This window comes from Microplitis demolitor, chromosome 6 (assembly GCF_026212275.2).
Source record: "Microplitis demolitor isolate Queensland-Clemson2020A chromosome 6, iyMicDemo2.1a, whole genome shotgun sequence".
Lineage (NCBI taxonomy): Eukaryota > Metazoa > Arthropoda > Insecta > Hymenoptera > Braconidae > Microplitis > Microplitis demolitor.
Genome location: NC_068550.1, coordinates 22637005 through 22662133, shown reverse-complemented (window position 1 = coordinate 22662133; position 25129 = coordinate 22637005). Strand labels below are relative to the sequence as shown.

General features: G+C 29.7%; 1 protein-coding gene and 1 long non-coding RNA gene across 3 annotated transcripts; one reads left to right on the top strand and one right to left on the bottom strand.

Annotated features, from left to right (window-relative positions):
• The first annotated feature begins 1635 nt into the window (after positions 1-1635).
• LOC103575131 (ATP-binding cassette sub-family C member 4) lies at positions 1636-18354 on the top strand. 2 transcript variants are annotated; one of them, XM_014443840.2, is made up of 5 exons: positions 1636-1885; positions 9030-9547; positions 11939-12073; positions 12149-12353; positions 12742-18354. In XM_014443840.2, exons 2-5 carry the CDS (start codon positions 9363-9365, stop codon positions 16435-16437), a joined length of 4221 nt encoding a protein of 1406 aa, XP_014299326.1. In that variant the 5' UTR covers positions 1636-1885; positions 9030-9362; the 3' UTR covers positions 16438-18354. The 2 variants fall into 2 exon arrangements, with proteins under 2 accessions (XP_014299326.1, XP_008553006.1); XM_008554784.2 differs by lacking the exons at positions 1636-1885; positions 9030-9547 and having other exon boundaries at positions 11971-12073; positions 12154-12353.
• A 1684-nt stretch (positions 18355-20038) lies between these two features.
• Positions 20039-21234, bottom strand: LOC128667978 (uncharacterized). The gene is made up of 3 exons (XR_008403879.1): positions 21157-21234; positions 20970-21058; positions 20039-20259 (listed from the first exon to the last, which is right to left on the bottom strand). It is a non-coding gene; the product is annotated as an uncharacterized LOC128667978 (long non-coding RNA).
• Between the last annotated feature and the right edge of the window lie 3895 nt (positions 21235-25129).

The following is a 25129-nucleotide window of genomic DNA, read 5'->3' as shown; positions in this document are numbered from 1 at the left end:
AGTTCAACTAACAATTTTAATGTATTGCAAATAATATGGACTGATTTGTAAGTTTTCTCATTGACAACTCTTCTATACACTTCTTATAGTTATATATTGCATGCGCCCCAGGTTTTTCGTTTTAAATCTTACAAGTATTTTCATAACTATGTTTTGAATACTTTTTAAGTGTAACTAACTAATTAGCATTGTAACGATATTGAATGAGACATAATGAATGATACCAATAGATATTGTAATGAATGATATTGAAATATAATTTAATAATTTAATAAGTTATTCTATATATATATTTATATTGTAATAAGCATTTTATACTATACTGTAATATGCTATTGTATTGCATTATATTGTACTTGGATGGCTGCAAGAAGTCTTAACTTCATAGCCAAATAAATAAATAAATAAACTATTAAAAATTCACAATTATAAATTTTCAGGACTGTCTGTAAGAAGTTCGGAATTTGTATGTCGTTTTAAATCTTCATGAGTTTGAGAAATATTATTTTATACTTTTTAGTTCATTTTAAAAACGTGGTATATTAAAATTTTTTTTTATTTCGATTGTAATTATATATGCAAAACTAATGTTGATATTTTGTTTTTGAACGGTTACAGATCAAGATCTCATGGTCGAATAAAATTTATTATCTATCTATCTATTTGTAATAAGTTATCGATTTATTGATTAACTTCAAGTATATCTTTATAGAAATTACAAATAATTTTAATAAAACACTAAATTACAATACAAAGGTTTATACTCTAGTAAATTTTATGAAAACACATACGCTTTTTATGGTATTTGTATCACTAACATGAGACTTTTAGTTTTAATTCCTAATCCATACAAGATTCCCATGTAGATTTTGACATGGTGTAGAAATAAAAATAAAACTCGATATAGGAATCTATAATAGATTCCCATAGGAACCCATGAGTATATCGGGATCTATGTTGGATTTCTATAGAAAACCATTTAAGAATCCGCCAATTTTTTTGATAGGATCAGTTCGTATGTCGACTTTTCCATGGGAAATTATTGTAACATTCCCCATAGGTATATAAACAAGGTTCTCATGTGAATTGTTGCATGGTGTAGATTCCCATAAAAAACCATGTGAAGATCTATTCCGAATTTTTAGAAAAATCAATAAATATCCATTTAATATACATGACGTTTATGTTTTAAAATCGGTAAAATCTTCAATAGTCTATTACATAAGCAAAAGTAAAAAAAAAAAATAAAATTCCGAAACAATAATGATTAATTCACATCAGTTATAATTACAAATCACCGACAAGGCTGTAAATAATAATGTGAGTGTCCCTGGGCGAGAAAATATTCCTACTATATGTCTATATATAAAATAAAGAGTAAAGAACTTTACGATCTTATATTAATGCATATGCGTACATATAAGAATACATGTACAGTCTGATTAAAAAATTATCAATTTTTATGTTTCGTATCTTAGTTAACGTCTTTACTTAAGTAATGCTGTTAATTATACTATATATCACTATAAATACTCACTTTATTTGAATTACTTATTTATCAGACTGTACTGTACTATACTTGCAATTTATCCAAGTAGATGCCGGCATTTATGTTGCTGCTGTGTTTTATTTAATTCAGTACACGCCACGGCATTGCTCTGTGCTAATGTGTTTCTTTTTTTTTTGTTTCATTTTCTCGTTTTAAACAATATTTTTGTTACCAAAGTTTTTAATTAATTGTTGTTTTTTTTTTTTTATTGTTTCGTTTAAAATACAAGTGGATTTTTTTTTAATTACGATCATGATTTAATAAAGTTAATTAATAAATAACAATCAAAGGAGATTATAAATTTATACTTTAGTTCAATTAATATATAAAATTGATGTAAGTAAAAAAAACGATTATTTTTTTTTATTTCATCAATTTATCTGTAGAATTAATATAATTATTCAGGACTTTTTTTTATTGCATAATATGCTGTGTAGATGTATATTTACTGAATACATTAAATTTCAGTATTTTTTTTTTTTTTACTATTACTAAACCATGTATTAATTGTAAGATTAAAGTTTTTTTTTTTTATAAATTGTACAAAAGACTAAATATTAATATACTGCTATCGTAATATTTTAAAATAAATTTTACAGATAAATTAATAAAATATATATATGATATTTTGTTTGCTTTTATTAATCAAAATTTTTTATCAAAAAAATGTTGAAATAATATTTGTATACAGCGATACAAAAAGCACAATGAAATATATAACTATATAATTTACAAGAGTAGTAATAATTTATATACTTATCTTTTAACGCTGCAATGTCATGACATTTCGCGAGTCATTATTTTGTTGTCGAATAATTGTTTGAAGACATTGATAGCACTATTTTTTTTCAATTTTAAGTCTTAATTACTCAGTCGATCGTTCTAAAAAAAAAAAAAGAAATCATTCTCCATGTAAAAAAAATTATGGAAATGGTTCCTATAATTTATAGGAATATTATCTATGATATTATGAAATTCATTCCCTTAATATATGGGAACGATTCCTATAAATCATAGAAACGATTCCCATAATATTATATAAATACTTCCTATAATATTATAGGAATGGTTTCTATAATTTATAAGAATGGTCCCCATACTATAATAAAATGATTAATTCAAAGAAAAATGTGAAAATTACTTCTACACTAAAGAAAATTATAGGAAGTATTCCTATGTATTATGGGAATGGTTCCTATAATACATAGGAATTGTACCCATACTATTATAGAAATGGTTCCTATAAATTATAGGAACCATCCTTATACCATTATGGAAAGCATTCCCATAATATTATAGGAAACATCCATATACTATTATGGGAACCATTCCTATAATATTATAGGAACGGTCCCAATAATTGTATAGGCATGGTTCCTATAATATATTATTATTATTATTTATTTACTTAATTGGCCATGGAGTCGTAACTCCTTGCGGCCATTCAAAATACATAATTTTATATAATAGTATATATAGTGGTTAAACGAAAGATATTAATTCAATTGTTTTAAAGTATATGTATGTTATAAATGTATAAATATTTTTTTTTTTTTAATGTATAATCATATAATCATTTCATTTATCGTTAATTAATTAGTCATCTTATTCAAGAAATAATCATAGCACGCTTTCCTAAATTCATTAAATGTAGGCTTTTGCGTACAAGTACTAGGTAATTCATTCCATATTCTAATTGCGCCCATTAAAAATGATTTATCATACTTCATGCTATGACAGTTTGGTAATATTAAATAATCACGACGGATATCGCCTCTTCGAAAACGAGACTCTGGTACACAAAAATTGTTTGAAAGAAGTTGTTTTTTATTCAAATACAATATTTTATAAAGTAGACAACATAGAAAAAACTCCCGCCTTAGTTTCAAAGTTAGCCATCGTAGATTATTATAATATGATGTAACATGCTCATATTTCGAAATTTTAAAAATATAGCGGACACAAGCATTGAGTTTCCTTTGGAGCTTTAATTGTTGTTCACCCGTTATATCTATGTATATAGCAGCGCAATAATCAAATATAGGGAATATGAGAGTAGTGACAAGTTTTTTCAATATATAGGAACCATTTCTATAATAATATAAGTAAAATTCCTATACCATTATGGAACCATTCTCATAATATTATTGGAACAGTTTCTATACCATTATGGGAACCATTCCTATAATATTATAGGAACGGTTCCAATAATGGTATAGGGATGGTTTCTATAATATATAGGAACCATTCTTATAATTGTATGAGTACTATTCCTATACCATTATGGGAACTATAAACAGTAATACTTCCTATAATTTTCTTTCCGTGTCGGGTATAAAAATTTCAACCAAAAATAATAAAATTTTCCGAAAAATTAAGCCAGTATTTTTTTTTTAAAAGATTTATATAACAAAAAATTTTCAGTTTTCGGAAATTTTTAGGGCCTATAGTTATCGACTGAATTTCCGCCTTGTATTGACTGCCTGGGCCTTTTATTATACATTATTTTTTTTATACCATATAATTTTTCACTGATATTATACGACATCTATCCTACTTTTTTAAAAAATAATTGATAATCTACTATTTTTCTACTGATTTTATATCAATTAAAGACTAACTTCGTAGCGATTCTGAGACAGTTCTCCTTTCTTAAATTTTTCCAATGCAGTGACCTTGAACTGTCATAATCGACTTAACTTTTATTAAATAATTAAAAAAAAATTTAAGCATTGATGTAAAAAACGAGCAGCGCATTTATAATTCCTCTTGGATAAATTAAAAAAAATTAGTTACAGTTGTTATCAATTCGAGGTTGATTAATCAAAAATTGATAATTAGTATATTACGCACCAAGGGAGAAAAGTAGGACAACCCGCATGTATAATCGCATACTTGAGCCAAAGGCAAGGGTGGCAAACACTCGGATTGGGATTCCCTACTTTTCTCCGGGGTTTAAGTATAATTTTTCAGTAAATCTGCACCTGAAAGTTTAAATTTCTGCCTCTGTGGGAAAGATGACGCATGCGCTAATTTTTGCCACGTTTTTATTAACTCGCTTTTACCCTGATAGCCAAACATTGCTTAATTTAAACGTTCTTTGCAAATATGATGAAAAAAGCAGCTGGCCTTCGGCTTAGGGTAGACAATCACATCATTTCGAGCAAACTAGGATATCATATTTATATTTCGTAATATAATTTTTACAATGACAGTTATGAAAGTATAATTTAAATAAATTAAAGATATAAAAAAAATTTCTAGTTGGTATATTTGTAATATAATTTAATAAACTAATAACCTTGTTTATATAATTATATTTTTGAGTTCTATTTATCACTGCGACATGACAAGATAAAATGAAATTTATTACAATGGTTTTATCTTTTAATTTTATTATTATTAAAGTTTATATACTGTTGAAAATATGTTGTTGAAAAAAAGTCAAAATTAATATAATTATAAAATTTATTTCCGGTGAAAGATGGCTCTGGTAGGGAGCACACGGTTGAGAACTAGCAGGCCGACAAATTACCGATAATTAAGCCTATCAAAGACCGAAAGTATAAAAATTTTTTGAAAAGGTGGCATCCCTAGCAGATCCAAGTCACGGTAAATTACCGTAGTTCACCGTAAATAACCATAAAATACCGTAATTACCATAATTTACACTAAATTACCGTGTATTGCGGTAATTTCCGAAAAGCTGCGGTAAAATTCATAATATAACGGCCAATTAACGGTAAACGGCAGCAATTCTGTATTTTATCGCAAAATACCGTAATTTAGGGTATTCAAAAGAATTACCACGAAATACGGCATATAGCCGTAAATTATGGCAATTTACGGCGAATTTTCAGTAAATTACGGTATTCTGCGATGTAATATATGTTCCCCTGGAAAGTATGGTATTTTTTCGTTGTTCGGATCCAATAGAAATGAGACCCTCCCAATCCAAAAGTTGCCATATAATTTACTTAAATGGATCAAAAATCGCATACACGGAGAGAAAATTATAGTAACAGTTACAATATATTATGGGAATGGTTCCTATACTGCATGGTAACCGGTTTTTTTGAAATGTTGATTATAGAAACGGCACCCATATATATTATGGTAACCATACTATAATTATGGGTATAATTTCTATATGGTATCGGAATAGTTCCTATGGAATTATGGTAATCGTTACTATGTACCTATGGTAATGGTTACTGTAATATTATGGTAACCATTACCATAATACTATGGTTATAATTCCCATACATCATGGCAATCATTACCATAATATTATAGTAACCATTACCATAATATTATGGTAACTATTCCCATAATATTATAGTAACCATTACCATAATACTATGGTAATAATTTCCATACATCATGGCAATCATTACCATAATATTATAGTAACCATTACCATAATATTATAGTAACCATTACCATAATATTATGGTAACTATTCCCATAATATTATAGTAACTATTACCATAATAATATGGTAATAATTCCTATACATTATGGCAATCATTACCATAATATTATAGTAACCATTACCATAATATTGTGGTAACTATTCCCATAATATTATAGTAACTATTACCATAATACTATGGTAATAATTCCCATACATTATGGCAATCATTACCATAATATTATAGTAACCATTACCATAATATTATGGTAACTATTCCCATAATATTATAGTAACTATTACCATAATAATATGGTAATAATTCCCATAATATTATAGTAAACATTACCATAATACTATGGTAATAATTCCCATACATTATGGCAATCATTACCATAATATTATAGTAACCATTACCATAATATTATGGTAACTATTCCCATAATATTATAGTAACTATTACCATAATACTATGGTAATAATTCCCATACATTATGGCAATCATTACCATAATATTATAGTAACCATTACCATAATATTATGGTAACTATTCCCATAGTATTATAGTAACTATTACCATAATAATATGGTAACTATTCCCATAATATTATAGTAAACATTACCATAATACTATGGTAATAATTCCCATACATTATGGTAATGATTACCATAATATTATGGTAATCATTACCATACACGCTTAAGAACCGTTACAATATGGTTATAGGATTGGTTTTTATTTGCTTATGGGAACTATTCCTATGAGTATGGTAATTATTACCATGATTCTTTCACATGCGATATGGGAACTGTTACCATAATGATAGGAATCGTTACCATATTTATGGAAACCTTCCCAGAAAGTATGGGTCTATATCCCATAATTCCAAGTAATCATTACCATAACGGTATGGGATAATATTTCATAAACGTACTAGGAACAGTTACTATAATTTTTTATCCGTGTAGAATCCAATAGATTTAATCGATGTCAGTGGATTCTCTGGAAACTTTTGATTAGGTGTATCGAAAATACATCTTAAGATTTTTATAAAATTTGATATTTTTAAAAGCTACTTTCAGTATTCTAAAATTTTTATCTTTCCATACATTGATAAGAGAAAAAAAATAACTACTGTTGTAATTGAAAGTCTAGTTAGTACCATAATGTCTTTGTTATCTTCAATTGACCCGCGGCGATTAGCTGAGGCTGCTGAGAGAAACATTTATTTTAAGAACAACTCTATCGTGACAAATGCATTTTAAAATTTATTGTTGCGGTTCAATTTATGACACTCAATGTAATATGAGGCAATATTAAAGTCCACAATAGACGATGCAATAAAATTATTACATGAGTTTGCAAATTATTATAACTTTTTTTCCATTGCAACTCGAGTCATCACTCGGCTCTCGGTTTATCGTAAACAAACTACTACATTTATACACAGACAAATTTATATACTTATTGTTGGAATAGTTGTGACACTAAAATCCTTGATATTTATTATTTTCAATTTCCCTTACTGTGCGTTAAATCATTAGATTTTTTCGTTAATTTAAATCATTGTTTGTATTACGAACTCAGTAATTAAATTGCTTTATAATCATTAAATTATTGCAAATAAAAATGATTGAAATAAATAAATTGTAGAATACCTTCAACATGACTTAACATCTTATATATTTATCTAGAAATATATGATTGTAAACTTGCCATGTCACTTTAATTATCTATAAAAAAATTTATGAGATAATTAGATAATTATATGTCATATTTATAATTTTTTAATAAAAAGCTACGATGATAATTTGAAAATAATGTTTTTTAAGTAATTTTCGTAAAATCTCTTAACTTTTATACAATTTTTATTTTTTTTTATTAATTTCGTAGTCAGAAAAAGAGAATTTCTTAGCGCTAAAAATTTTTTGAGCCGAGGACTACACAGAAAGAAAATTATGGGAAGTGGTCCTATGTATTATGGAAATAGTTCCCATAATGGTATAAGAACTGTAGCCATAATATTATAGGCAAGATTCCCATAATATATAGAAACCATCCCTATAATAGTATGGGTACAAATTCCAATGCCATTACGGGAACCATTTCCATAATATTATGGGGACTATTCCCTTAATGGTATAGGAAGATTCCTATAATATTATGAGAGCTATTCCCATAATGTTATAGGAACCATCCCTATAATAGTATAGGTACGAATTCCAATGCCATTACGGGAACCATTTCCATAATATTATGGGGACTATTCCCTTAATGGTATAGGAAGATTCCTATAATATTATGAGAGCTATTCCCATAATGTTATAGGAACCATCCCTATAATAGTATAGGTACGAATTCCAATGCCATTACGGGAACCATTTCCATAATATTATGGGGACTATTCCCTTAATGGTATAGGAAGATTCCTATAATATTATGAGAGCTATTCCCATAATGTTATAGGAGCCATCCCTATAATAGTATGGGTACAAATTCCAATGCCATTACGGGAACCATTTCCATAATATTATGGGAACTAGTCCCTTAATGATATTGGAAGTATTCCTATAATATTATGAGAGCTATTCCCATAATGTTACGGGAACCATTCCTATCATGTTATAGAAATGTTTCCTATAATTTCTGGGAATAAATCCTATAATTTATAGGAATACTTCCTATATATTATGAGAATAATTCCCATGATATAGAAAGTCTTCCTATAAATTATAGAAACTATTCCTATAATTATAGGGACCATTACTACAATGGTATGGGTAGCATTCTCATAATTATAGGAACTATTTCTATAATTATGGGAAAAATTCCTATAATTATAAGAACTGCTTCTATAATTTATGGTCGTAATTCGTATACTGGTATAGAAAAAAATTTCCAAAATTATAAGAACCATCCCCATAATTTTCTTCCCGTGTAGAAAAAAAATTTTTTCTAGTCCTATGAAAATTATCCACTTGTATGAAAATTCTCATGGCTTTTAGTTAATATGTTATCCAATTGCATTTAGTTTACTAATATAAAATTAATTTTATTCATTACAGATGCGAATATTCGTGGAGCAGAAAATTCTTATAACTGTGGATAAAAATAAAGAAAATAAATGATAATGATATAATGATTTGTGATAAAAAATAAAATGTAAATTAGATATATGTTATACATTCCGGAAAGTCATTGATAAATATTTGAATGAGTTTAATTTATCAACTTAATGAAACGGTGTGTCGGCTGTTGTGTTATATAGTTGCGACTGTGATCTTTAATCAAAAGTTACCTTGATAATTATAATACAATAAGAAATTGATTTATATATATATATATATATATATATGTCTGTAATATTGATGTTACACCAATATTAATGAAGAATTACAATGGATGCTACTAAAGCAACGATTAATCCAAATCCACGTGAAAAAGCAAACATTTTTTCAGTTTTACTTTGGACATGGACAGTAAAGCTTTTTAGAACTGGGTATTCGAAAGTTTTGAGTCCAGAAGATCTGTTTAATCCGCTCAAGAACGATCGATCGAGTGTCCTTGGAGATCGATTAGAAAAGTAAGTATCAGTATATTGTTTACTGATGATATTGTCTTGATTTTTTTAAATTTGTATTGCATTGAGGCTATTTAATTATTGTTTTGAGATTTCCTTATCTAATATAAATGACTTTTATGATAAGATCGAGTGATTTTTCTGTATAATTAAAAAACATTTGTATTTATACTATAAAGAAATATTTCATCACAAGTTGATGGTCAATGCACTAGCCACCATTTTTTGATAGATAATACATAGACTAGTCCAAGATAACGTACTCAAGATAATCTTGTAATAGTCTTGTACTCTTTTGTAACAAAATTAGATCTGTTTTAAAATAAATAATAAATTCAAATGTTTTTTCTTTAATTCAAGTTTATAAATCGTATTTATTTTATATAGGAATTTAATCTGTTTTCGCCCGTACTATTCCTTATCCAGGCCGAAATCAAACTTATTTTCGTATGATATTCAGTCTGTTTTAAATCGGGTTTAGACTAAAAACAGACTTTTTTTTTATTATAATTATTGGCCTTAGTTTAATTGTTTTTAAGGACGAAAACAGACTTTACTTACTATAATTTTTACATGGAAAGAAAAATATGGGAATGATTATTCTAAATTATAGGAATGGTTCCTATACTATTATGAGAATATTAATTCGAAGAAAAGTGTGAAAATCACTTCTACACGGAAAGAAAATTATGGGAAGCATTCCTATGTTTTATGAGAATGGTTCCCATAATGGTATTGGAATCGTACCCATAGTATTATAGGAATGGTTCCTATATATTATAGGAATCATTTCTATACCATTATAGGAACCATTCCTATACCAAAATTGGAACCATTACAATAATATTATGGGAACCGTTCCCATAATATTATGGGAACCATTCCTATAAATTATAGGAACCATTCCTATAATATTCTAGGAACCATTCCTATAATATTCTAGGAGTGGTTCCTATATATTATATTGTATATTATAGGAACCATCCGTATACCATTACGGGAACTATTCCTATAATATTCTAGGAACCATTCCTATAATATTCTAGGAATGGTTAGCGTAATGGTATACGGATGGTTTCTATAATATATAGGAACCATTCCTATAATATTCTAGGAATGGTTCCCGTAATGGTATAGGAATTGTACCCACACTATTATAGGAATGGTTCCTATATATTATATTATATATTATAGGAACCATTCGTATATCATTACGGGAACCATTCCTATAATATTCTAGGAATGGTTCCCGTAATGGTATACGGATGGTTTCTATAATATATAGGAACCATTCCTATAATATTCTAGGAATGGTTCCCGTAATGGTATAGGAATTGTACCCACACTATTATAGGAATGGTTCCTATATATTATATTATATATTATAGGAACCATTCGTATATCATTACGGGAACCATTCCTATAATATTCTAGGAATGGTTCCCGTAATGATATACGGATGGTTTCTATAATATATAGGAACCATTCCTATAATATTCTAGGAATGGTTCCCGTAATGGTATACGGATGGTTCCTATAATATATAGGAACCATTCCTATAATAGTGTGGGTACAATTCCTATACCATTATGGGAACCATTCCCATAATACATGGGAATACTTACTAAAAAGTTTTTTTCCGTGTAGCCTGTTTGTAATCGCTTTTAGATCAAAAACGGAACTTTTTATTAATATAAATAATAATAATAATAATCTAGATTTATGAATTTATTTTAATCGTTTGGTATCTGAATTTTGATGTTTTCTAATGCCAAAATATTTTAAATTTCATCCAGTAAATAACAAAAATTTCTTGACATTTTAAAAGTTACTTTATCACTCTTATTCAATGCTATAAATATGCACTTAAGATAACTAAAAATTAAGTTGTCAAACTTTTATTAACTGCCGAAATTTTTTAAACAAAAGATTCTAAGTAAATAATAAACAAAAAATAATCAATTCTGCAGCTTAATATTTTTTTAATAAATATTGCCCATTAATAAAAATCTTAAAAGTCCACGATTTAATTCAGTTTTGTCTGCCTGTAACGCAATTGTTTTTTGAAACAACAGGTCGAAAACAGCTTAAAATTTTTGTAAAAGATCAAAAACAGATCAAATAGTTCAATTAGACTAAAATCAGATGAAATTTTTCGACCCGGGAGTTTTACAGCATTGTATAAATCTAGTAATATAACGGGTATTCTATAATCATATATTACAAAATACTCTTTATAATGTTCTACACAAATGAATGAAATAAGAAAAATTTCTTAAATTAATGAAAGAGTTGATTCAAATCGCTTCAGTACAATTATTAATTTACTTTCTGTAGTTATAATAAAATCTATTTCTTAAATAATTAGTAAATTATTTAAATTATAATTTTCAGACAATGGAATTCAGAATTAGAAAACGCAAGGAAATCCAAACGCCGTCCGAATTTTTTGAAGACTATTTTTCGCTGTTTTTCAATGGAGTATTTTTTGTACGGAATACTGCACATCTTCAATGAATTTATTATTCGGTAATTAAAGAAAAAAAAGTTTTTTTTTTAACCCATTACTTGATTTGATTTAAATAATAAATAAAATTTCTTTAGTCTAGGAACCCCACTACTTTTAGGAAGACTTTTACGTTACTTTAGAGAAACTGGAGATGTTGAATACAATGATGCATTGATGTATGCTGGTGGTATTTGTCTAGCTACTGGAATCAATGCTATCACATTAAATCAATCAATTTTCGGAGCATTTCATGTTGGTGGTAAAATACGTATTGCCGTGTGTTCAGTTGTTTATCGTAAGGTAAATAGCAATTGTATAAAAATATTTTTCGCCACACCTGCATCGAAAGTTTAAATACCTGTCCTAAATAAAAACAACGCATACACTTTGTTCGGTAATCAGAGACGAAAATTTAAATTTTCGATGCAGATATGGTGAAATAGTAAATTACACACGTAGATTTGAATGTTCTACTTTCCTCTCTTGGTGTATAATTTACTACAGTCCAAGTTCTTTAAAGCTGCTCTCCTCGTACACCAGAATCTCGTATTTTGATCGTAGAAAATACGATGAATTTTAAAGAAAATATTCTGACAAGAGGACCAACAACTTCAGAGGTCTTTAATTGTAGTCTAATAATTAGATAATTTGATAAATAAAAAAGATTAATAAAAATTTTATGTTTAAGGCATTGCGCTTAAGTACAACAGCACTAGGCGAAACAGCACCAGGAAAAATAGTTAATTTAGTAGCGAATGATGTAAACCGATTTGATCTTGTGTCAATTTTCCTTCATCACATGTGGTCAGCGCCACTTACAACACTAATAATCGGTTATTTTCTATATACAGAAGCTGGATACGCTGGCATATTCGGTATTGGCGCAGTATTTATTGTCGTGCCAATCCAGTCATATACTGGTAAATTATCATCAAAGTTTCGTTTACAAACGGCGATTAAAACTGACGAACGTGTGCGTTTAATGGACGAAATAATATCCGGTGTACAGGTTATAAAAATGTACGCATGGGAAAAACCATTTTGTGCAATGATAGCTTTGGCGCGCAAACTAGAACTCAAAGTTGTACAAAAAAATTCTTGGATTCGCGGTATTTTTATGACATTTAATTTATTTACGACTCGTGTTGCCATTTATTGTACACTTGTCGGTATGTTATTTTTCGGGCAACAATTATCGGCTGAAAAAGCATTTGTATTTTCGTCATTGTTTAATATCTTATCGCATACAATGTCAGCGATGTTTGTTCGAGGTGTTTCTGAAATAGCCGAATGTGTTGTAGCTGTACGTAGGTTACAATATTTTCTAATGCGCGATGAAGTTGAAAATGTAAATCGTACTGTCTACTTAGGAAGATTATCAGTAGATAATGTTAATACTAAAATCAGTAATAAATTATCAGCATCGACAAAGTCTGATTTACCTTACATTGATGATGAAAGCAATGATCTGTCTTATGATTCAGATATCAATGATACTAAATCATTGAAAAACAATGGGCCAGCCAGCGTTGCACTAGACGTTGCTAAAAATATAGCATCACTTACAGCAAGTCATCATTACAATAATAGTAAAATAAGTTCATGGGCTGTTAAGCTCACAAATGTAACAACTAAATGGAAAATAAGTAGCCAAGAAAATACATTGCAAGACCTAAATTTCAAATTAGAACGTGGTAAACTTTATGCAATCATTGGGTCAGTAGGTTCGGGCAAAAGTTCATTGATATCAGCAATACTGGGCGAATTACCATTGATCCAAGGAAATGTTGAACTAAAAGGGGAGCTAAGTTACGTAGCTCAAGAAGCCTGGGTATTTGGTTCATCTGTACGTCAGAATATTATTTTTGGACAACCGTATGATCGGCAACGTTATCAAAAAGTCGTTAAAGCTTGTGCGTTGCTGAGCGATTTCAAACAATTTCCGCAAGGTGATCAGACGATTGTTGGTGAACGTGGTAGCTCACTGTCAGGAGGACAGAAAGCGCGAATAAATTTAGCCCGTGCTGTGTATCGGCATGTAGATATTTATATTCTTGACGATCCATTGAGTGCAGTGGATACCCACGTGGGCAAACATTTATTCGAAGAGTGTATTCAGTATTACTTAGCTGGTAAAACGCGTATATTAGCAACTCATCAGTTACAATATATAAAGAGCGTTGACGGTATTCTACTAATGGAACACGGCACCGTTCGGATGTTTGGTAATTACGTTGATTTGTTAGCAGCATGTCCAGAGTACGGAACTCTATTGGCATCTGATACTATGAGCGAAAATGATGATTCCTTATCATTGTCTGCAGAAAAAACATCAATGCGACGCCAATGGTCGAGTGCAAGCAATCGCAGTCGCACACCAGATCCATCTGGCGGTGACAGTGAGGCCGAAGATGATGATGAAGAAAACCCTGTTATGAGTAACATTGAAGGTACATCCCGCGGTGTTATCAAAGGCTCGATATTTGTTAAATATTTTACGTCAGGGGCTAATTTATGTTTTATAATAATTGTTGGTATATTATTTATATTAACGCAATTTGTTGCTAGTCTTAATGATTACTTTGTACCGATTCTTGTTAACGAAGAAGAAAAACGTTATGCTGATGATTTTTCTGAGCATAATAATAATATTAGTAATAAAAATGCGACAGTTGATTATCATTATGATATAACTCCGGCTTATTCTTACATTTATATTTATACAGGTCTTGTATTATCAGTATTTGTAATCGGTATAACAAGATCTTTGTTATTTTACATATCATGCGTTAGAGCGAGTCAAAAATTACATGATCGTTCATTTGAAGCCTTAATTAGAACGAGTATGCGTTTTTTTGACACTAATCCAAGTGGTAGAATATTAAATCGCTTTTCAAAAGATATGGGTGCGATCGATGAATTATTACCGAAAGCGTTACTTGATGCCGGGCAAATTACAATGATGATGGTTGGGTCATTAATGATAATATGTATCATTGACCCGAGATTTTTAGTGCCACTCATTATCATTGCATTTATATTTTATTGGATAAGAAAAGTTTATTTGAAAACAAGTAAAAATGTAAAGCGCCTTGAAGGTATGATGAGATCTCCAGTATTCACTCATTTAAATGCAACACTCAATGGTCTATCAACAATACGCGCTTATGGCGCCCAAAATATATTGAAAGCTGAGTTTGATAATTTTCAAGATTCACACAGTTCTTCCTGGTACATGTTCATTTCAACAAGTACAGCATTTGGGTTTTCGTTAGATGTATTTTGTTTTATATTTATGGCAATCGTTACTTTTAGTTTTGTCTTAATTGACACCGGCATATCTGGTGCTGAAGTCGGCTTGGCAATAACGACAGTCATGTCAATGACCGGCATGATACAATGGGGAATGCGTCAAAGTGCTGAAGTTACTAATCAATTGATGTCAGTTGAACGTGTACTTGAATATACACTATTGCCCCCAGAAGATAACGTCTTTGATGACAAACAAACGACGAAAAAATTGAAGCCAAAGAAGAAGAAAGGAGTTAATGGTAGAGAAGAAATGAAAAGTGTCAGCCATCCGCCAGCGTCTTGGCCCACTGAAGGATGCATTAAATTTCATCATGTTTTCATGCGTTATGCGGAAGAAGATCCGCCAGTTCTTAAGGATTTGAATATCATCATCAGAGCTAAAGAAAAAGTGGGTGTCGTTGGTAGAACAGGTGCTGGTAAATCGTCACTTATTTCTGCGCTCTTTAGATTGGCTAGAGTTGAAGGTGTAGTTGAAATTGATGGTATTGACACAGGTTCTATTTACCTTGAAGATTTGCGTCGTAATATATCGATAATACCACAAGATCCGGTGCTATTTTCTGGAACACTCCGTAAAAATTTAGATCCATTTGGTGAATATACAGATAACGCATTATGGTCTGCATTGGAAGAAGTTGAGTTGAAGGATCCCTTCGCGATGATCGATGGATTAGATTCACGAGTTTTTGATCGTGGCACTAATTTTAGTGCTGGTCAACGTCAATTAGTTTGTTTAGCACGTGCTATTTTACGTAACAATAAAATTCTTATGTTAGATGAAGCTACGGCGAATGTTGATCCACATACTGATGGTCTTATTCAACGTACGATTAGAACTAAATTTGCTGAATGCACTGTAATGACAGTCGCACATCGGCTTAATACTATTATGGACAGTGATAAAGTTTTGGTTATGGAAAAAGGACGCATGGTTGAATTTGATCATCCTTACGTCTTATTGAAAAACGATCACGGTCATTTTACGTCATTGGTTAAACAAACAGGACGTGCGATGACTGATCAGTTGATACGCATTGCGAAACAAGCGTACAATAATCAACTTAAAACATAAATATAATATATTTTGTTTTAATAATTAGGTATTATTTTTATTTATATTATTTATTTAAATGTACATTTTTTAGGTGTAATATACGACCCCGAGCTATGAATGATTTCGAGCGTAAAATTTAAAGTGTTCGGAAAAAAAAAATATTCTATAAAAGACTAATATTAAGTATTTAATCAAAATGTTTTAACGGCGCCAAAATATACAATTAATTTTTTTTATGAGGATTTACAAATATATGAACTATACTTAATAGATTATTTCTCAATTGGAAAATTATAAACATATATTTTTTGAAAAAGTCTAACTAATAAGTTATGATAAAAATTACTATTTTAATTGTTTATTGTAAGTTTTACTGAGGGAATTATTTTTCAACTATTGCACACGGAAGTAGCATTTTCGATAAAGTTTTATGTAAATCTGTATTTAGAGTCTTAAGCGAGTCATGGTCAGTTTTACGAAAGTCTAAAGCGAGAGTCCCATAAGATCTCTTAAACAAATCTGTTGCAATTGGCTAAGGTAGTTGCGTAAGACCCAGTACATGAAATTGAATTTACAGTAATAATTACAATATATTATGGAAATGGTTCCCATATTGAATGGTAACTGGCTTTTTAAAATATCTATTATAGGAATGGCGCCCATACAAATTATGTTAACCATTCTCATCTATATGGGTAATTCCTGTATAATTATAGTAATCACTTCCATACTTCTACGGTAACTGTTACCATGTATTATAGTAACAATCCCCATGCTTTATGGTAAAAGTTACTGTAAATTATGGTATTGGTTATCATCATATTACGGTAATCATTCCCATAACATGAGGGATTTCTAAATGTTACGGTAATCATTACAATGTCAGGCTAATATTCCACATATATTACAGGAGTGGTTACCATGATATATATAGGATTACAAACCTAGGAACCGTTCCAATGTGGATATAGAATTCATTACTATGTGATTATGGAAACTATTCCCATGAGTATGGTAATCATTACCGTGATTCAATTACTAGGAATGATTTTTGTGACTTATTTTTTAATCTGTTGTTTTCATTCTCTAATGCCCAATTTGATAAATTATTTTTCAGTCTTCATATTAATGACTTTATTGATCTTTAACTGATTATCTATTTATTATAGAAATTTATTCGTGCCCAACGTTTCGTGCATAGTATGCCTATGGTAGAACTATTTGTTGCCACTGCTCCATTTTTGACTATTTAATACTTTATTTTGATGAGTAAAAAATTATAAAAAAGTTACATTGCACGGAAAAAATGAATAATATCGTTGCGCATTGTACAGACTATTATATTTTATAAACTCAAGAGTCCAAAACTTGCCTTAAAGTAGCCAAAAGCGATACCTCTACTCGATTGTATCATCGAGACCTGAAGTACTTACTGTGAATTGTTAACATTAATCAATAATTCTCAAAATTTTCTTTTAATCTGTACAACGTTCCATAAATAAATAATTTAATCAGTATACATAAATTTTTTGATTAGTACAGAATACGTATACTTATTTTATAATCATTTTTAATGTTTATAAATTACTTACAATGCTAGGAGAACTTAAATTGTCAATATAGATGTTATTTTTTATAAATTGATATACATTTGTAGTGAGAATGAAATTTTTTCGCTCAAAAATACTGCGTTATAACTCAACTTTATTTATTGTGTTCACTCTATAAATGAGTATTTCTTGCTGTAAAGCATTTTCCAAGTAAAAATGTGCAACACTACAATTTTACAGGTCATCGTTAATGTAACTTAAAATTATAATTGATAAGTAATGATATATTAAATGAATAACGAAATATTTTTCTATTATAAAAAATAAATGTAAAATATATTTCCATATTATTTTTACCTGTAAATAATTAAAGTATAATTGTACTTATCGGTGTATAATAAAATTATTTTTGATTGTACTTAAGGATAAAAAATCTTTTTTATTTCTATTTCAATAATTAAACCTGGTTCTTTATCTCTTTAAGTTAAGCCGAATGCAAGTGCTGCTTTCACACACAGAATTGCTGGTATAACGACTGTATTTATATCATACAGTCGTTACATCAGCAGCAACGTATATCTGGGAAACCAGAATCTACAAGAGAGAAGAATAACTAGTCTAAAAAAATGTTACCTAAATAAGGAGGATAGGAAACTGCCAGTAGCACAAGATCTACAGGGAAAGATAACAGGAGGGTACCAACGAACTTTCCACCAACCCATGGGCCAGAGATGAAAAAAAGTTTTATAAACAGATAGAGAATTCAATTCTGAACAAAAAAGTCCTTTGTCATTTTTTTATACGACGAATAGTTGTTAAATTATCAATAATCAAAGTAGATGGATTAGCCGCGCTGAAAAAGAGAGGGGGTAGGAGCCTCAGGCACCGATAGCGCAAGTAAGCGAACCTAAGGCTGGCGGGGTGACCTAGCGCCTGAGGCCTGTATCCCCACTACTTTTAGCCACTACGTGGCTCATATTCAATAATTTAGTCAGCGATAACTTAACGACCGTAAGTCAGAAAGGAAAACGATAAAGTACTTTTTTGTCTAAAAGTGAATACTCTAGCCATCTATGATGTCTATTTATAATCACGTCGTATTATTTATTGTTTAATTGATTATAATCAAGAAAACACCACTATAGACAATATAACGAATCCCTCAATTAATTTTTTCAAAAATTTGTTTTCAAAAAAGATAAAAATAGATGTCGATTTCATCTGGAAAGATTGACAGTTAATTGGTTAGAAAAAAATTTGCAAACAAAAAAGTATTCCCCGTACCAGGAATCGAACCTGAGCCTCCTGGATTAGAGCCAGGTATCCTAGCCACTAGAACATACGGGATTGTAACCACTAATGAAGTTATTAACGATATCAATGTGAGTCTACTTGAAGATTACGGAATACAATAAACATGTACGATAATAGAATCAACGGGCTCCTCGAAGGTCAGTGTCAAGTAATATTATCAAAAATTACTAAGTGAATCATATTATAATACTCTAGTTATCTGTGATATCTATTTACATTTTGAATAATGAGTGATAATAAAATAGATAAAATTTTTAAGAGTGTGATGTAGATAGAGAACTCTTTTCTGAAAAATATTCCTTATTATTTTTGTATACGTCTCATGTTTGTTGAGTTATTGATAATCAAAGTGGTGATGAACTAGAGATGCCGTTGAGAGGAGTATGGGCAGGCGTATCCACCATACATGCATCCACATACGTAGTATGCAAAAAACCTGTGGCTAGAGGGCGAGCTAGCGCCTTGTGCCCATATCTTCTCTGTTCTCATGAGGAAGAGCTCCCGTGTTCACGCCTCGTTGCGCTGCCACATATTTTCTCTGCCAAGACCGAAAAATGGATCGATGTGATCGCATGCGGAGTGAATAGGGACTTTTTTTTTTTTATAAAGGAGGGATTTCGAAGTGACCCGAATTTTATTTGAATCGGCATTCATTCTGATCCAAAGTTTTAATACTTGAATAACTTGATATTTAATGAAAATGGATGTTTATGAGAATCAATTATCTCAATCAAGAATTGATTTAAGTATTATCGATTAAACATAACTTGTTATTGACATAAATGTAATTTATAATGAAAAATACATCATTCAAAAGCTATAAAAAAATTGACTACTTCTGCATTTACCTTTAAATATTATTTAATCTTTTAAGTATAAGCTTGAGAGGGATTCACACTGGTACTATACACATTTTATCCGAACCTGACGGTGATGGAACGCACCAACCTTGACAGCATTCATTGTCTGATTCACACTGCAATTCATTAAGAATAATTATGTCCTATACACATGTAATTCTATAGGAGAAGGTAAAACAAAATTCGTTGAATAAAATAGTGCATAGCACATGGGCTAAGTCATTATCCGTCAAACCACGGATAATGACTTAGCCAATTGAAGGGGCCACTATTTTTTGAAACGCTGCAAGAATCGACTGAACTTTTTTAACTTCCCGCTAAGAAAACCGATGATTTTCAAAAATTTCGGAAAGTCATTGTTTTCATCCCGATTTTCGATGTCAGATGTCAACGTTATGAGGTCCTAGAAAACTATTCTGACTATTTTCAGAATGATGTTCGTGTGTGCGTACGCGCATGCTTGTGTATGTGTGTATGTGTGTTTGGGCGTGGGTGTGAATGGTCTATAACTTTTTAACTAATTAAACGATTTGGATGGTTAAGGTGGCAATCAAAACAAATTTGTATAGTCTGTGGACTAGTCTATCGATGATAGTTAACTAAATATGCGTACAAGAAGTGCATGTAAGCATCATATCTCCGAGTTAAGAGACAAATGTCTAAATCTACTTCAATCATTGGGCCATCATCAGCCAGCATCAAATATTTGAGTAAATGTTTGAGCTTTCAGGCGTAAGACATAAGAACGTAGTCTTGATTAAATATACGTGCCCGGCTGAAATGTGGTTCATGAAAGTATAGTAATGTTCTTTGTTTCTATACTTACTGGTGTAGTTGGAAGTTTACATTCAGCATAAACAGTAGCAATAAATGCCATTAAAACCAACAGAATCAAATACTTGGACATTCTGCAGTCTACAATAAAATAATATTGTATAATGATATTAAATAATATTTGTTAGTGTTGAATTAGTTTATAAATTTTAACTGATTAGTATAAATTATCGACTCACATATCGGCGTTATTGAAAGCTCAAAGTTTTATTTAGTTCTATCAATTCTAATGTTTTGTACTAGAATTTATATACTTGTCAACTGATAAATAAATGAATGCGTGGACGCTTTTTTGTAAATCTCATACTTGGTTGTTTTTGTGTAGTTGTTTGCTATCAATATAATTAATCGAATATTATTCAAACGAGTGAGATTCTTGTTTAAAAATAATTTATCAGTATCTGCAGATAACTTATACACCTATCACATATCTGACCTCTCGAACATTCTTACGGTCACATTTTCTTTTAATTATCAAGGAAACTACACGGAGAGAAAATTATAGTAACAGTTACAATATATTATGGGAATGGTTCCCATACTGCATGCACGGAGAAAAAATTATGGTAACTGTTCCTAGTACGTTTATGAAATATTATCCCATACCGTTATGGTAATGATTACTTGGAATTATGGGATATAGACCCATACTTTCTGGGAAGGTTTCCATAAATATGGTAACGATTCCTATCATTATGGTAACAGTTCCCATATCGCATATGAAAGAATCATGGTAATAATTACCATACTCATAGGAATAGTTCCCATAAGCAAATAGGAACCAATCCTATAACCACATTGTAACAGTTCCTAAGCGTATATGGTAATGGTTACCATAATATTATGGGTATGGTTACCATAATATTTAAAAATTATAATAATTTTTTTTTGTAATAAGCGTTTTTTTGTATATTTAATCTTTTTGTGAAACTATATTACAATAAAATATTATTTTCGGTCAGATAAAAATTAATTTGTGAAGAATAATAATAATAAATAACTTCATAATAATTTACACTGCAAAATTCTATAGAAAAAAAAATTATTAAAATTTCTAAATATTATGGTAACCATTACCATAATGTTATGGTAACCATTCCCATAATATTATGGTATTCATTCCCATAATATTATAGTAACCATTACCATAATATTATGGTAACCATTCCCATAATATTATGGTAACTATTCCCATAATATTATGGTAACTGTTCCTATAATATTATGGTAACTGTTCCTATAATATTATGGTAACGATTACCATAATATTATAGTAACCATTACTATAGGTACATAGTAACGATTACCATAATCCCATAGGAACTATTCCGATACCGTCTGGGAATTATATTTATAATTATAGGAATGGTTACCATAATATATATGGGTGCCGTTCCTATAATCAACATTTCAAAAAAACCGGTTATCATGCAGTATGGGAACCATTCCCATAATATATTGTAACTGTTACTATAATTTTCTCTCCGTGTGGTAACCGATTTTTTTCAAATGTTGATTATAGGAACGGCACCTATATATAGTATGGTAATCATTCCTATAATTATGGGTATAATTCCCATATGGTATCGGAATAGTTCCTATGGAATCATGGTAATAGTTACCATAATATTATGGTAATGGTTACCATGATTTATAGTAACCATTACCATAATATTTAGAAATTATAATAAATTTTTTTTTTGTATACTTAAAATTTTGTAATATACAAAAAAAATGCTTCTTACAAAAAAAAAATTATTAAAATTTCTAAATATTATGGGAATTATCACCATGATATTATGATAACCATTCCCATACTATTATGGTAACTATTCTCATAATATTATGGTAACGGTTACCATAATATCATAATAATAATTTCCATACATTATGAGAATGATTACCATAATATTATAGTAACCATTATCATAATATGATGGTTATGTTTACCATAATATTATAGGAATAGTTACCATAATATAAAGGGCTTATTCCCATACACACTTAGGAACCATTACAATGTGGTTATAGGATTGGTTCCTATTTGCTTATGGGAACTATTTCTATGAGTATGGTAATCATTACCATGATTCTTCCACATGCCATATGGAAACTTTTACCATAATGATAGGAATTGTTCCCATACTTATGTAAATTTTCCCAGAAAGTATGGGTCTACATCCCATAATCCCAAGTAATCATTACCATAACGGTATGGGATGATATTTCATAAATGTACTATTAACAGTTACCATAATTTTCTCTCCATGTAATAATTTAATATAATTTATGGGAAAGAATAACTTTAAATTATCAAGTTGACGTCTTTAAGCATCGATAGATCCCAGGTGTGTCAGTTGCTGATCTATTATTTTGAGAAATAAATTTTACGGACTTACTGTGATTGAGATTCTGGGCCCCATAATTCCTTTCTTCCTTAGCCTTTTCGTTTCAGCCGATGCGTAGTCGTCTCTGCTGACGGTCTTGAAATACTCTTCCGAGTAATACCCGTAGCGAGGGTTGTGAAAAGGGATGGTCCCAAAAGATGGACCGATATTACTTATCTAGTAGATTGTTACTCCCAGGTAAATACGGAAATATTAATTAATTACTATGAAAATAATTATTTAATTTAATCAACACACAAAAATACTAGTCTAACAGCTGATTTACTTACTAACGTGGTCTGCGCATACCCTAATGACGAATAATTCCCAATACTCAGTCAAGACTAGTTTATATGGTAGCAATTAAATAATAAGATTCAAGGTCTAATTGCTTACAACTTAAGAAGATTATGTTTATTGCAAGGCTTAGGCTTGCTGTGGCAACTGTTTACCAAATGTAACCACGGTCACAAGATGGGTATAGTAAGACATAGAGGACAAAATTGTAAGACAATATAGAACGGTTGTCCTTCTTTGAATATTTTGACCAAAAAGATTCTAAAGAGAGTATCGAGTTTGGTACTAGTTGAACTAGTTTTTATCGATCATTCGTTGTGCGAGTACAAGTTTTCCTGTCGACCGTCGATTTTTTTCTCGAGTCGAGTTTATCATAGTATTTGTAAATTATTTGATCAGGTTTAAATTATTATAATTTCCTGCGTAATGATTGCATTAGTTATTATAGTACTTAGTGTATTTTGATATTTGTGCGATATTATCTTTATTATACTAATTATAGCAGTGTGCGAATAGTATTCGAATCGAAATTCGAACTATTTGGATAGTCCTAATAGTTAGAATTGTTCGAATAGTTCGAAACTGTTTTTTTATTGTAAATTCATAAGAAAAAATATCAAATATATTCCACTCTATTTTTTTACAACAACACAATTTTTTGAAAATAATAAAAACAAACATTCAAAATAATCCTGTTATATTTACAAAAGTGATTTTGGAATGTTTAAAAAACAAATTTTTTTTTTATAAAATTTTAGGGGTACCTTGTTCTGCCTTGTCTACTTCGTTTCTCCCCTCTGTCTCAATAAATTTATTTATTAAAACTCTGTATCGAATGTGTATTCAAATCAAATCCGCGACACTCCAAAATCACTCGGCTCAAAAAAATTCCTATTCTCTCCGCATGCGCAGTAATGTTTTTTTTAAAATGCCGAATTCTGGATGGAGAGTAACTTTGGATTGAAAAAAAAAACCGGATTCACCCCCGTTTTTGTAAAGTGTAATTGAGGTGACGTAAAGTAAAATGAATTGGGAAAAAGAGACCGTTTTTATGTTACTTATTAAAATCGTTTATGTATTAATGTATGTCATCTTCTTAACTCCTATTTATAAAATAATATAACATTTTACAGCAATAAAAAAATGACATCAACAAAGAGTTAACGATTTAATTATTATTTACTATAGATAACCCGAATTTTAAAAAGAAAATATTTAAACTAACGAATATACAATAGTTTTATTTTGTTTTATTAAACTATTTCAATGTTATAACATTTTATTCGGTACACTGAAATACATATACATGTCGTTTCTTAATGAAATTGTAATTATGCGATGACTATGAGTAATTGTTATCTTTATGATATGTTGTATTTGACGTTGCTACTTCAAAAGTAATGTAAAATTTAATACCCCGACAGAATATACTTAGTCTATCTCTTAAGACATATTTGTTATCGCTTTT